Source organism: Strongylocentrotus purpuratus, unplaced genomic scaffold (assembly GCF_000002235.5).
Source record: "Strongylocentrotus purpuratus isolate Spur 01 unplaced genomic scaffold, Spur_5.0 spur5_scaffold_8, whole genome shotgun sequence".
In the NCBI taxonomy this organism is placed as follows: domain Eukaryota; kingdom Metazoa; phylum Echinodermata; class Echinoidea; order Camarodonta; family Strongylocentrotidae; genus Strongylocentrotus; species Strongylocentrotus purpuratus.
Window position 1 is genome coordinate 2,716,541 of NW_022145614.1, and position 14,723 is coordinate 2,731,263.

Below are 14,723 nucleotides of genomic sequence, written 5' to 3' on the forward strand. Positions count from 1 at the left end.
TTAATCCTTGTCTGAATCCAGTTTCCCCCCTCTCGCGCGAAGCGCGGAAGCTTTGACGTTTCATTAAGTCATTAGAAAAAGACGACGATTTGTTGTACTATTTTCGACTCTTAATCCTTGTCTGAATTCAGTTTCCCCATCGCACGGAAGCTTTGACGTTTCATTAAATTATTACTCTTAATTATTGTCACATTCATGCCACTCGGGCAGAAATCTAAATCATGAATGAAACAACCGATTTTCGGACCGGCTACACTACCACATATTTTCGGGTAACGAGGTGGTCTGTTTGAATTCTTGTTTTCTTACCTAGCGTATTTTATGATGGAATTACACTGACATAGATACAAATGGTTTCATATTTTTTGCTCACTTGCAATTAAAATTAACAATTTTATATCTTGGCGAGATACGTCGTCCCTCACCTCTCTTGACATTTTCCCTACGCTATTGATGATATATATTTGTGGGGGGAGGGGGAATCGAAATTAGATTACAAACCTTTGCTCAACCTTTGTACGGGGAAAGTAAGAGACTTAGATCAAATCCTCCCTCATCCTCCCCGGCGAATGGTACACAAGAATAAAAATAGGGGAAATATGATCCCAAAAAATGAGCAAAGAGAAAGGGATTTCTACGATAAAAGAGGTCGACTGGACCGACCCGGTACCCCCTCCCCTTGAGCAGCCTTATTCGCATTTCATTTTCCCAGTATAACGACAATTTCTTCTTTCTTCCTTCTTTTCTTAGTTCAATTGCATGTCTATTCATAAATGACAAATTTGATACTTGATGTTAGTATTAGCTTTCAGACGAATCGAGCTTTATCATTGCCATGTTTAAATACAAAATAAAAATAATGATATAGTGAAGCCGTAAATTATGGAGGCCATTTTCTTTGAATTGTTTTTGAATAACTGATACACATCACTATTCCTACATTATGTCTTAATTATTGTTCTTTCTCAACACTGCATTTATCAGTTTATGAGCATGTGTGCAGCGCTTTGTAACTGCAAGGAAAAGGCGCTATATCAAATATTTTTTTGATTGGATTGGATTACTTATCCTAATCATAGTAAGTGGATTTCAATTCGGTTATTATACTAATAGCGGTGTTCATGCCATGGCTCATTGCATGCATAATGATGATAATTATGTGCATGTCGTGCACGATGCATTGCACTTCTGGCAGTGGCGTACGCAGGATTTTTTCAAGGGGGGGGGGGGGTTTAAAATCGGGTCCAAAATTTCGCAACGACTCAGGAAAATTTGAAAAGAGCACTTTTTTTTTTTTGGTATCGAAATTTGACAATTTTGACAATTTGCTCCGTTGGGGGGGGGGGGGGGGGGTAAGGTCACCTTTCTTAGTTCAGCCATGGGGGTAATTTTTTTTTTTTTTTTTAAATAAATAATAAAAAAATTAAAAAAAAAAAAAAAGGGGGGGGGGGGTTTTAGGGATTTTTTAGGGGTCTTTACACACATAAAAATACAAAGGGGGGGGGGGTTTAACCCCCCAAACACCCCCTGCGTACACGCCTGACTTCTGGTCACCATGGCGTTCATTCTTTCTCATCTCGGGGGGGGGGGGGAGGTAGTGAGCATTCATTTTTTTGGGCCCTCGAAAATTTGAAAAATTGCACCCCCCCCCCCATTTAATTAGTAGAGAAATAAGACGATTCATTGTACTGTTTTCGACTCTTAATCCTTGTCTGAATTCAGTCCCCCCCCCCCCCCCCCCCCCCCCCCCCCCCCCCCGCTCGACGCTTCTTTAAATTATTAGAGAACGAAGACGATTCGTTGAACCGTTCTCGACTCTTAATCCTTGTCTGAATTCAGTTCCCCCTCTCCCCTCCCGCCCGACGTTTCATTAAATATTAGAGAAAAAGGACGATTCATTGTACTGTTTTCGACTCTTAATCCTTGTCTGAATTCAGTTTCCCCCCCTCCCGCTCGACGTTTCATCATTATTAGAGAAAGAAGACGATTCGTTGTACCGTTCTCGAGTCTAAATCCTAGTCTGAAGCGAGCGCGGAAGTTTTCATGTTTCATTAAATTATTATAAAAAGAAGACGATTCGTTGTATCGTTCTCGACTGTTAATCCTTGTCTGAATTCAGTTGCCCCCTCCCCGCGAAGCGCGGAAGCCTCCACATTTCATTAAATTAGTAAAGAAAGAAGACGATTCGTTGTACTGTTTTCGACTCTTAATCCTTGTCTGAATTCAGTTCCCCCGCCCGCCCCCCCCCCCCCCCCCTGCCCGAAGCGCGAAAGCTTTGACGTTTCATTAAATTATTAGAGACAGAAGACGATTCGTTGTACCGACTCTTAATCATTGTCTGAATTTTCAAAAATGTTTCTTTGTCCGATATAAAGTCACAGTTCGTAGGGAGAAAAAAAATTCCCGTCGAGCGACATAATACATCTCACCGGCTTCAAACTTCTGCATTGATATAGTACACGAGGATCGAGCAGGAATACCGCGCAGAAACATACTTTCTTGCCCCCTCGACGTGGTAACCCCATCCAAGTGACCCAACATCCCCCTCTCTCTCTTACTCCCACCCTCTTCCCCTCAGGCTTTACCCCCTCTCTCTCCTCTCTTTCACCCCCGTTTCTTTTGTTTCCCTTTTCTCTTTTTTTTTCTTCCCGTTTTTCCTTTTCTTCCTTTTCTTTCTTTTCTTTCTTTTCCTTCTTTTCCTCTCCTTTACCTTTTTCTTTTCTTTCTTTCTTTCTTCTCTTTTCTTTCCTTTCTTTTCCTTTTCCTTTTTTCCTTTTCTCCCCTTTCCCTCTCATTTTCCCCTTTCATTTTTCCTTTCTTCTTTAACTCACACAAATTTTCTCTTTTCCCTTTTTTTTTCCATGTTTTTTTGTTTGGTTCTTCTTGTGTGTATTTTTTTTTTTTTTTCGGGGGGAGGGGGGACCACACGCCTGGCAAGAGGGACCCCATACCATGAACACTACAAAATTGCGTGCCCCCCCCCCGCCCTTTTCCTGGTAAAACTTGAAAAAGCCTCTCATTATCATCCCCCTAAGTTCTTTCTTTCTTTTCCTTTCTCATTATTCTTCTTTCCCCCTATGGTTCTCTACTCCGTCTTTCCCCCTTTCTTCCTTTTTCCGTCTTTTCTCTCTTCTCTCTTCCCCTTTCTTCTTTCCCCCCTCATTTTCCCTTCCCCTTTTCTCATTTTCCCGCCGACGGCAGCGCAATTTTACCGACAATAATGACAGGTGGGTGGGGGGGGGGGGGGTGTCGCAACCCACACACCTCCGGTTAGCAACGCCACTGCGTATAATAGGATTAGGCGAGTACCCCCCCCCCCCCCGCCCCACCCCCAGGTTTAGATCTCTCACATGCACAAGTACAACTGTTCAATACGTGTTTTAATTCAGTTTTATTTTATTATACAGCAAACTTGAGTCTGGGATATTAGACTAATCCATGATCTGAGGCTAAGGTTGTGAATTTGAATCCGAAGTATCATCATATCAAATCGATTTTTACACGAATTTACAAGAAGTTATGGACATCGGTGATATCCTCTCATCCAGGTACATGTGTATTAATATTTTTTCATTGATATAACGTAACGGCGTGTAATACTCTCTTATATTTACCTTGAGTAGACATGTACATATGCATGTGCAACTCACTAAATCGTAACTGTAGTCCCACACATTGTTTATTCTGTTGGAGGACAACTAGAGATATTGTCTTCTGATTTTTTAAATTTTCGTCACATTCCCATACTCATAGTCATACATGTATGAGATATGTATAATAAAAAATGAATTATCCACTCTTTGTAGCCCGTAGTTTTGGGGACTGCTGCTCGTTATACATTCCCTTGACTGAGGCCTGAGCCTTGACTTTGCATTTTATTATTTTCATGATTTGGTGTCCAGAGCTGCAGAGTCAGAGAGAGACCTGGCAAGACGGGAGGTGGGCTAACTTCTTAAGTTCTTGCCACCCCCCTCCAATTGTTTTTCTTCGACATTAAACCAATTCAAATGAAATAAAATAAAATGAGTATTCAAAAATTAGATTGAAGAATATGTTACAAGTTACAACTGCAACTTAAGCTTGTAATGTGTTTAAAGGTAATACAAAGTTTTGGGAAATTTTGAAAATTGGGTGGATAGTGATTCTTTACACGTTTGATATATTTGGATGCCCCTGTGGATGTATTATAAGCACTAGAAAATTTAGCCCCTAAAACACTTCTACTTTCGGGACAAATTGAATATAAAAATTTACCGGTGCTCCCGGTAAATTTTGATAAATTTCAAATAGCGCCTACGGCCGTTTAATGGTAGCTGCGACCATGAAAATCTCAGAATATGTAGTTGTGATATATAATTTCCCAATGAGAATAGCTAATCGGTCGATTTTAGCCAAGAAAATTTTTTTATATCTTAATTGATATCTTGACCTTGAGAGGGGGCTATACCACATAAAGAGTTATTATTTTCAATTCATAACTTTAGACTGGATTTCAACCGCGACGACGATCACTGAATATTGTCGGATCGTATATGCTTCCAATATATTCATTTGAACCAAATTCATGACCCCATACCAAAACTTTGTATTACCTTTAAGCTTCTTCTATGTGTAATAACATCTCCAATACTCGATCTAGTAAATAGTTCACAACCCAGGCTTTAGGAATTTTATTTGTCATATATCATATATTTAAAGTTGCAACTTGTCTTTGATAAAATATCGTTATATTTTTTTATGTGAAGTCTATTGAAATGGGTTTTAAAAGTGAAGATGATTTGTTATATTGTATTTTTTTTCATGCGATGTTAACTCAAATGATTTGTGAAATTGTGAACATGCATGCATAAATAAATAAATAAAATACCATGATGATTTATGCCTGTAGTCTAAGACAATGAAATAAATCAAACCATTCAATAGAAGTTTGTCAAAACTTTTACTTTTTAAAATAATTATCTCTCCTGTCTGCATCTGGAGTGCTGAAACATTAATTCTTCATCAGGTATAACGAGTTGGATTTGTATTATGATATTGTATTTTATACAACTCACTCCCAGATCCTAATCAAATGATTGGTCTTGCACGGTCAAGTGTGATTCATTTACTGAGCCTATTGCACTCGTTTTCATGAAAAGGAGTGCAATATTTTTCAGTACTACTGAACTCGTTTTAAGAGCGCAGTAGTGCGCGTAGAGGTTAGAGCGCTTAATACTGAGTGAGCATGAGCCTATTCTTGCGCAGCACTATGCGTAAAATGGGTATAGAGGTAATTACCGGTAGTACGCTTGCTATATCTATAGCTATGTGTGCACACTAAATTAAGCCTTATTACACTTGAGATTTTCAGCCAGATACTGTCAAGAAACAATCTTGAATGAATTCTTTTTACATCAAATAACAAGGATCTAGGAGTTTCGTTGTATAAAATAATAAAAAAATAAGCACAAAATTATTATACAAATGATGCATGTTTTCATTCGTTCATTATACGATCTATCCGCCCTCGTTGATGCTGTGTGTATCTATTGCACTCAGCCTAACGGCTTTGGGCAATAGATACACACAGCCTCAACTCGAGTGCGGATAGATCGTATAATGAACTCATGTGCATGCATCATTTGTATAATAATTTTGTGCTTATTTTTTTAATTTTCTATATTTGCCTTTTGATAGACTTTAATTACTCTCCTTCTTCCTCTTAGCCGGAGAAAACCCAATTTGAAGCGTTCTAGAGAGAGCAGAACGCAGGATGAAGGAGCGGATCCAACCAAGATGGCAAGGAGGGGAAGAGGAGGAGGAGGAGGAGGAGATGAGATGCCTGAAGGAATGGTTGGGATGTCTAGCTCCCTCAGTGCAGAGGAGAGGGAGCGTATTCTCAAGATGGTTGATGAGGAACCAGAGGTAATAGAGATACCAGACCATAAACATACACTTATACAGCCTTTTACTAAACTCTTTGTACAATCATATATGTACAGAGAGAGTGATATTTGTAAAAGCTAGAAATCACCAATTATGAGGAGGCTGGCATAAACTGCTACATATGTAGTCTGTGTACAGGAACTCAGTATTAGACTTCCATGCTTGTGTTTTGTACTTTGCACATTGGTAAAATCCTTATTATCTTGCAGTTTACATTTTCTGTGGTAACATATTTTGTACTCATTCGTTATAGGCTACCAGAACGTGTAAGAGATTTGTTTTTGATATTTTACTTTCATTATCATGTTATCAATGTGTTTACACTGTTTTTCTCATTCTTTTCCAGGCCCCAGCTCTTGATGACACAAGTTTGAGGAAACTCATTCTGGGATTTGAGAAAAAGGTTTATAGGAACCAAGAACTCCGCATCAAGTTCCCTGATCTCCCTGAAAAGTGAGTACTTTCTGTAATATTGTTTGACAGTTTTCCTTTAATCTTCAGACACACAGCAAAAATTTAGAGAGAAAAAGAATGCAAACAAAAATTGGGGGGCTGAATTTAGACAAAAGTGTGATAAAACATTATTTCAGATTTTTAACATCAATTTAGTTTTTTGAATGAGAATTTCATATTGGCTTTTTGGAAAAGCTGTTGGTTGTGAAAGCTTCAAATCCTTGTTTTTTAACGTTGTTTTAATTGACACACCGCGATCTAAAGTGAAATGATAATTCTGTACATCTTAATGAATTATATATCCTTCAACTTTCACTTTGTTTCAGATTCATGGAATCCGAGATTGACTTGAATGACACCATCCAGGAGCTCCATGTGATTGCTACTGTACCTGATATGTACCATCATTTGAAAGAGCTCAATGCCATCAAGTCTGTCCTACAGCTGATTGGACATGAGAACACTGATATCTCCATCGCTATCATCAACCTTCTTCAGGAGATGACAGATGTGGATACACTGACAGAGAGTGAGGATGGAGCAACAGTTCTTATCGATGCATTGGTAAGCTCTAATTTGTGTTAAATGCCACACTAAAACGCAGCAATAAATTTTGCCAACTTTTTATTTTGTAAAGCATTTAGAAACATTGCATCAAGAAATACAATGTATTATTAATTATTTAATTACGAAAATTTATGTTTTTATTCAGATGTTATGCACCTCAAAACTTTCACAAATCATAAAGTAGTGTTAGAAATCTTTGAAGAATGATGAAATTTCCTTTAGATTGTTGCAAATTAAATCTGATGTCATATATACACTCAGCAACAACAAAAAGTGGACACTATTTATAATTATCATTTTCAAATAGATATATAATATGAAGTTATCTTTCATATATCAATATGAACATTAATTAATCCTATTTAAGACGATATGCTATTGGAATCATACCAATCACTCATGAGTGAGCAAGCCATTTAACAATAAATGAGTCTCTGAAAGAAAATAGCAAAAATGGGGCATCAAGCTATTCAAATGTTGATGAACATTTCCACGATGTGGACTCAAATTAAAATAATGAGAGGAAAAAACAATCACAAGAAACATGAAAGGAGAGGCCTCTGGACTGTGCTTGTCAAAACCATGCAGTCCTGAGACTGCAATGGACATCCATATCTCAATCCTATCAATCCTCCTCATTACTTCTCAATCTTTGCTTTCATTGTTGAACAAGAGTAGGTATTTTACCGATGTATGAATTGCTTATGACTTGCTCTATTTTTGAAATTTTCTAAATCAGACGTTTTTCTTGTTTTTAGTTGGAAGAGCAGGTATGTGCTACATTGGTGCAGAATCTGGATAGATTAGATGACAATGTGAAAGAAGAGGCAGAAGGAATCCATAACACACTGAGTAAGTATCAAACTTTATATTTCTATGATAGGGAAACATTGCCAGGGGGTGTTTCACAAAGATCCAAAGTTGAAGTTATCTCTAAGGTGGACTTAACAATTATGGAAAGCCGTTAGCATCTATGAAAATATTTTGTAAAAGTTATTTTAAAAGGCATAAAATGTTGATTCAAATCATTCATATTTTTTATTATCAAGGAGATTTCTTGTTCTTTATGTGGAATTTATTAAAAGTCTAAAATACTTCAATTTTCACTATTGAATATATTTTATTTTAAAGCTACAAATAGCTTTCCATAATTGTTAAGTTCGACTTAGGATCTTTGTGAAACACTCCCCTGATCATTTTCACTTCCAGCTTACTGTACACAGCTCATTTCCCATAACTCCCAATGCTTCTTAAGCTCTAATCTGTTTTGGTTGATATTATAAAGAAATATATATCATAGTCAAAGTCAACATTCTTTTCTTTATTTTGCACAGTGCATCAGTAGCTACAGTTTTAAATGTAAATATCAACTTTGTAGTTCGTGTTTTGTTCCATATCCAATCCCTTTATATAAATGTCAATGCAATCATGTGAAAATCTCTGTAATGAGCAAGTCATAAAAGTAATGAAATATTACCCTGTTGAATACTAAGCCTATAATTAAGGATGAAATGGAACCTCTTGGAAATACATGGACACACTTAATATATATAAAAACATCTCTAAGGGGTTATAGAGTTGTTGAGTTTTGTTTTGTTTTGTTTATTTGCATTTCATTGCAAGCTTTACAGCATGTATACATCTTTTAACATTGTTTGTTATTTCATGTATTTGTATTCCTTTTTGTGTACAGGGCCTCTCAGAAAAACAGTATTAATACTCAGAGAGTTACCCTGTTTAAATAAAACAAATAAATAAATATATAGTATATAAATAAATGTTCTCTCTCTTTTCAGGTATCATAGAGAACATGGCTGAGTTCCGACCTGAAATGTGTCCTGATGCTGCCCAACAAGGCTTGATGCAATGGCTACTTAAGAAACTCAAACCTAAGGTCACATTCGATGCCAACAAACTTTATTGCAGTGAGATCCTCGCCATCATATTACAAGACACACAAAGTAAGATCTCATTCCAGTCTTATTTACATTGTTTGAGAATAAAGTATGCTTGGGAAGAAGGAGAGAAAGAGAGAGTGGGAGAAAAGGGGATATTTAGAGAAGGGGTCAGGGGGAATTAGGGGAAATTGAGATGTAACTAATGGAGATTTATCACTGTATACACTTTATACTTAATGTCAAATTCATGATCAGGATGGATGACCATACAAAGCCAAATTTTTTCTTGTACTGAAGAGACTGTCACACCAACTAATTTAAAAAAGTGGTATTTATCATGTCTTTCATGTCATCATGCTTTCGTCACTCCAAAGAAACATTTTTTTTCTTGCTTGCAGGAAACAGAGTATTGCTTGGAGAACTTGATGGAATTGATGCACTCTTACAACAACTTGCTGTAAGTATATTTTAGAGCTTGGAAATTTCCTCTTATACAGTCAAACCTGTCTCTAGCAACCGCCCAAGGGAAACACAAAAAGTGGTCTGTGTAGGCAGGTGGTCTTTGTAGACAGGTTTCTGTAGTACATGTTTCAATGAGAAACCTTTTCAAGGGAAACAACAAATGTGGTCTTTGTAGGCAGGTGGTCTTCGAAGACAGGTGGTCACTAAAGCAGGTTTGACTGTATTATACCTTTATCACAAGCTGGCGGCATCAGGTTTCCTTACAGTCTATCTTTATGTGTCTAGTTGCATCACCTTACTTTACCATTAAAGTATTTGAATTAGTAAGGATTCAACCAAACATATTCCAACCCTCTACATTTTTAGCACAAAGAGGTAAAACCACTATTTAAGAGTTTTAAAGAGTCAATTTTTAGAAGATTTTTTCGAACTTGAAAATCTTGACATTAATATTGATCTTGAAACTGTCATGAGCTTAAAAAAATAACAATTCAATAAATTCATATATTTTTGTCCATTGATATCTAACCTTCAATCTTACAGATAATATGTACTGATGAAAATAATAAATTTAATTCTGAGCACCTTTTTACAATGTCTATCTCCTTACTAGTATTTCAAGAAGCATGATCCCATTAACAGTGAGGAACTGGAAATGATGGAAAATCTCTTCAACTGCCTCTGCTCATCCCTTATGTTGCCTGGCAACAAGACAGCATTCCTCAAAGGGGAGGGGTTACAGCTGATGAACCTCATGCTCAGGTATGCGGAGCTAGTCAGAGTTGATAGAAGTGTTTATATTGAAATTGATGCCTGTAACAATGATGATACCTATAGAGATGGTGAGGAGGAGGAGGGGATGATGATGATGATGATGATTGTGGTGGTGATGATGGTGGCAGTGGTATTAATGATGGTAGTGGTCACTAAGTGGTATTAATTATTATTATTATTATTTATTTGGCATTTCAAACATACAATAGAAGGTACAATAGAATCATGAATGGCACATAGGATACATAGTATGAAAGAATAAAATTGGCTTCCCCTGCTGCACCTCCCGAAGTTGCCTGGAAGAAAAAAAAAGAATGTGAAATTCCTATAATCAGAAAGTCTTTCGTTCCGACTCCAGGAAATGCATCAGAAGATGCCTAAAACACATACCGGTAATCAGATTAAAAACAGACAGAAACGACAACTTATTGATGAGAGTGAATAAAGTTAAGCTCAATAAATTGGGATATGTTATCTTGGGTGTCACTGGCATGTCTGTCTAAGTGAAGCAAAAAAGAGAAGTAAATAGCAGAAATTGGAATTGAATAATAGTTATGTTGCACTTCAGAAAGATTTGGTAGTGGTGGTGTTGGTAGTGATGGAGATGGATTTGGTGTTGATGGTGGTATCATTAGGATTGATATCACTGATATTACTGTATCATTGAGGTCAGTAGTGCTTTTGGAATGAAGAAGATGCCAATGTTTATAGTTGTCATGATATGGCTCCTGGTAACTTGATGCAATAGCTGTATGTTAATACACCCCCAAGTTCAAACCATAACAGCACAGTTTTTGTATAACATGTACCAAGTGCGTTGTATAGTCCAGACAATAGTGTTATACTGCATTTGCTCTGTTATAACTGACTTGTTTCTTTGCTATTTCTAGGGAAAAGAAGCAGTCGAGACATAGTGCTTTGAAGGTGTTAAACCATGCCATGACCGGTCAGGAAGCTGGTGATAACTGTACAAAGTTCATTGATATCTTAGGACTACGGAGTTTGTTTCCTCTCTTTATGAAGACACCAAAGATCACCAAGAAAGGCCCTGGAGACAGCGAACATGAAGGTAGGTGGACCACACCGACCCTGTTTTTTTATATGCCATTTTCGTAATGTAATCAAATTTAATGTATAAACCTTTGAGCCATGGTACATTTATTTCATTCACCTGTTGCAAATAAGTGTATTTAAAATAGTCATAATGCAAATTGCATACATTCTGTTGTAAGGTAGGATGAGCCATAATGCTTGTCTTACCTAGCAACAATTGATGTATAACATTGTAACATGGCACTTAACAAAAATGTATGGATTAAATTTGATAAGGTTACAAAAATGGTCTATTGCTTGATTTTATTGGTAAGCTCTCTTTCCATCCTGAGTATTTTTATATATACTGTATACTGAAAAGTGAAATTTTTCAAAACTACAGACTTCTTCAATCTTGTCTACATTCTGAGAATTTAATGTTTTCTTTAATTAATGATGCAATTCAAAAGGAGAAGACAATATTTCCTTGTTTACGTCAGAAACTTTATTGCATGTTAAAGCTGTAAAGATGAATTTCCTATGCTTTCTTGATTCAGAGCATGTGTGTTCCATCATTGCCGCTCTGTTCCGCAACGTAACCGGGTCTCACCACCAGAGGCTGGTGGGAAAGTTCTCAGAGGGTGATCATGCCAAGGTAGATCGTCTGATGGAACTTCACTTTAACTACCTCAAGAGGGTTCAGGCCTGCGATGACAAGATTGAACGCGAGAAACAGGTATCCATTCTTTCCATTATTCTTTCCTTGTTTTTGTCATGCCTGCGTAGCAAAAAGTGGGCCACCCTGCCTATAACTAATGTCCAAACCTCAATATTTCATCATATCGAATTGCGTAATGCAGGCGTGACCACCGAGAGCGTTTCCCTTGTTTTTCTTCTCAAGTACATCAGAATTTAACCAAGCTTTTGCCAGTGGGTTAGTAATGCCAGTATTTAATTTTATGCCTGATGAGATGGAACATATTGAAGGAATTACCTCTGAATTTTCTGTCATATGATTCATCTGTGCTTCAGTTACAACATGTTCAGAATTATGTTGATATGTCATACTTTTAGATTAGGACCCATTTCTGGATATACAGAGGTTGGGTGGCAGGCGGGGTTAAAATGACATATTAATTGTCAGCTTTGGGTGATTTGAAGTGACCAAACTACTCAAACACAATAGATGTATCAGATTCTTGATTATTTTTGTAATAATCTAAGTCTTATTACCATCATCATATCTAATTGCTCAGAGGAGGTTACGAGAAGGTGACATCATTGATGATGACCAGGAGGATGAGTACTACATCCAGAGACTTGATGCTGGTCTCTTCTCTCTTCAGCTGCTTGACTACATCATCCTAGAGCTATGCTGTAACTCAGGGGTCAGCTCCATCAAGAGTAGGGTTCTACAGCTACTCAACATGCGAGGGGGTACTATCACAGACATCAGGAGTGTTGTGAGAGGTAACAGAAAAAAAAGCTTTGAGAATACTAAACTGTTGCTAAACTTCTACTCTAGTTGATATTGTATATCATTTCTATTTTTTGTGAATGATGGGGTATCAGGAAGGTTTAGAGGCAGCAAAGTGGGAGATAATAAAGACAGGTATTTAACCTTGATAGAGCAGGTAGTATGGAACTTTGCAAGCATAAGGTCCATCAATAAAATAGATAATAACAATAAAACGGTGCTCATAAATATCAAAGGTAATACATCTAAATTTGTGAAACTGGATATAAAAGTATATTTGTTCAAGGTTTATGATTCAACAGTTTAAGATGCAACTAGCGCAATATTCTATTGTCTTTTGAGACAGACAGATGCCAAGAGACCTGGTATATCAAATTTCACCAACATTTGGAAGTTCTTTATGTTTTATCATGAAAATTTGTGATTATCAAAAGGATTTAGAAATGAAATTTTGTTTTTGGTACAGGTACATACCGTCATAGTTCTTGAAAACAAATGATAACTAGCACTCATCATTGGCCATGTTTTCTATTTATATTTCAGAGTATGCAGGGAACATCGGTGATGCAGACAGTGAAGAGAAAGGAGAAGCTGAGAAACAGAGACTACTTACTCTGATCAACAGGTTCTGAATGAAAGACTGTCTGATTGAACATGAAGAGTAGAAATATGCTCTTTACTCTCTAGCTGTTTCTTGCTTTGGATATTCACTTTGAAGACTTCTGTGAGTCTAGTTTTGATGGATATCATTACAAAGACCGTAAAGAGTACAATCTTGGAATGCACTCATACTGAAGAGGTCATGCTTACATCACAAATAAACTCATGAATATTATAATAATAATAATAATACAGAGTATTTGTACTGCGCCAACTCCACATGAATAATGTGTTCGAGGCGCATGGAGAAGAAAAGATATAAGTACACAAGAAAATACACACAAAAATGAACGACGACAATGTGAAAATAAAACTAAATCTACTGAAAAGCTGCTTTGAACAAATGAGTTTTAAGGGCATGTTTAAAGCAATCTACACTTGAAATATAACGAATATGTTGTGGCAATTGGTTCCATAGGTAAGGTCCAGCGTGTGCAAATGACCGATCCCCCCATGATTTCTTAGTTTTCGGAACAACAAGCAATTGAGAATCGGAAGATCTTAAGCGTCTGGGAGGATTATAAGACATTAACAAATTAATATTGTACTCTGGGGCAGATCCATGTATACAGTGAAAAACAAGCAATAATAATTTAAATACAATACGGGATTCAACAGGTAACCAATGTAGTGAAGACAAAACAGGAGTAATGTGAGAAGTACGTCTGGTAAGGGTAACAATACGGGCTACTGAATTTTGTAATTTTTGTAACCGTGAGAGTTGAGATTGTGGCAGCTGAAACAAAAGTGCATTACCAAAGTCAAGTCGAGACGATATGAGGGCATGAACTATTTTTTCTGTGGCCGAGCGGGTTAAATACTTGCGAATAATGCCTAAATTACGTAGTTGATACCTGACAGATTTACAAACAGCCGGGATCTGAACTGACATGGACATCGTAGAATCAAATAAAACTCCAAGATTTCTACATGATTTAGATGGAGTGATAACATCATCATCAACCCTAATAGAGGGAAGGCTCACCCTGTCTAATAAAGTTTTAGAACCCATAAACAACAGCTCTGATTTCTCTTGATTTAATTTCAAGGAATTAGAGCTCATCCATTTCTTGATATCATGAACACAAGCTTCAAGTTTTGTGATGGTATCAATGACATTGGTTTGGTTAGGTAGGAATGATGTATACAGTTGGATATCGTCTTCCTACATCGTATATCGTATTCCTACATCTTACTGCTTCTTACTTTCTGACTGACGGACAATCTATTAGTGAAACTGCTGTTCAACAAAACACAATCTACTAGAAGCCTTCCATGTATCAAGTGGATTCTGGACGAATTGGTTGAAGTTCCCAGCCCACTCACAACACTGTTTACCCATCCATCTACAGTCTCCTTCATTCACCTCTTCGTACGAAACAAAGAGAAGGGAATCTAGTAGGATGTTGAAAGCGTTGCAATTCAAGTCATCATATACCTGCATCATAATGGTTGGATCAATCTAATGGGCATAA

General features: G+C 37.0%; 1 protein-coding gene across 1 annotated transcript; it reads left to right on the forward strand.

The window, feature by feature from the left end:
* Positions 1–5,687: 5,687 nt before the first annotated feature.
* On the forward strand, positions 5,688–13,416 carry LOC580938 (beta-catenin-like protein 1). Its single transcript, XM_030975093.1, has 11 exons — positions 5,688–5,904; positions 6,272–6,378; positions 6,705–6,942; positions 7,704–7,797; positions 8,742–8,906; positions 9,242–9,300; positions 9,919–10,067; positions 10,970–11,148; positions 11,669–11,847; positions 12,368–12,581; positions 13,132–13,416. Exons 1-11 carry the CDS (start codon positions 5,776–5,778, stop codon positions 13,218–13,220), a joined length of 1,602 nt encoding a protein of 533 aa, XP_030830953.1. The 5' UTR covers positions 5,688–5,775; the 3' UTR covers positions 13,221–13,416.
* Positions 13,417–14,723: the final 1,307 nt, after the last annotated feature.

Bases quoted from the DNA above. Each gene is read 5' to 3' on its own strand.
- LOC580938 (XM_030975093.1), top strand. From the start codon at position 5,776: ATGGCAAGGAGGGGAAGAGGAGGAGGAGGAGGAGGAGATGAGATGCCT. The intron at 9,301-9,918 runs GTAAGTATATTT...TCTCCTTACTAG, and splicing joins CACTCTTACAACAACTTGCT to TATTTCAAGAAGCATGATCC. The intron at 11,848-12,367 runs GTATCCATTCTT...CTAATTGCTCAG, and splicing joins AGATTGAACGCGAGAAACAG to AGGAGGTTACGAGAAGGTGA.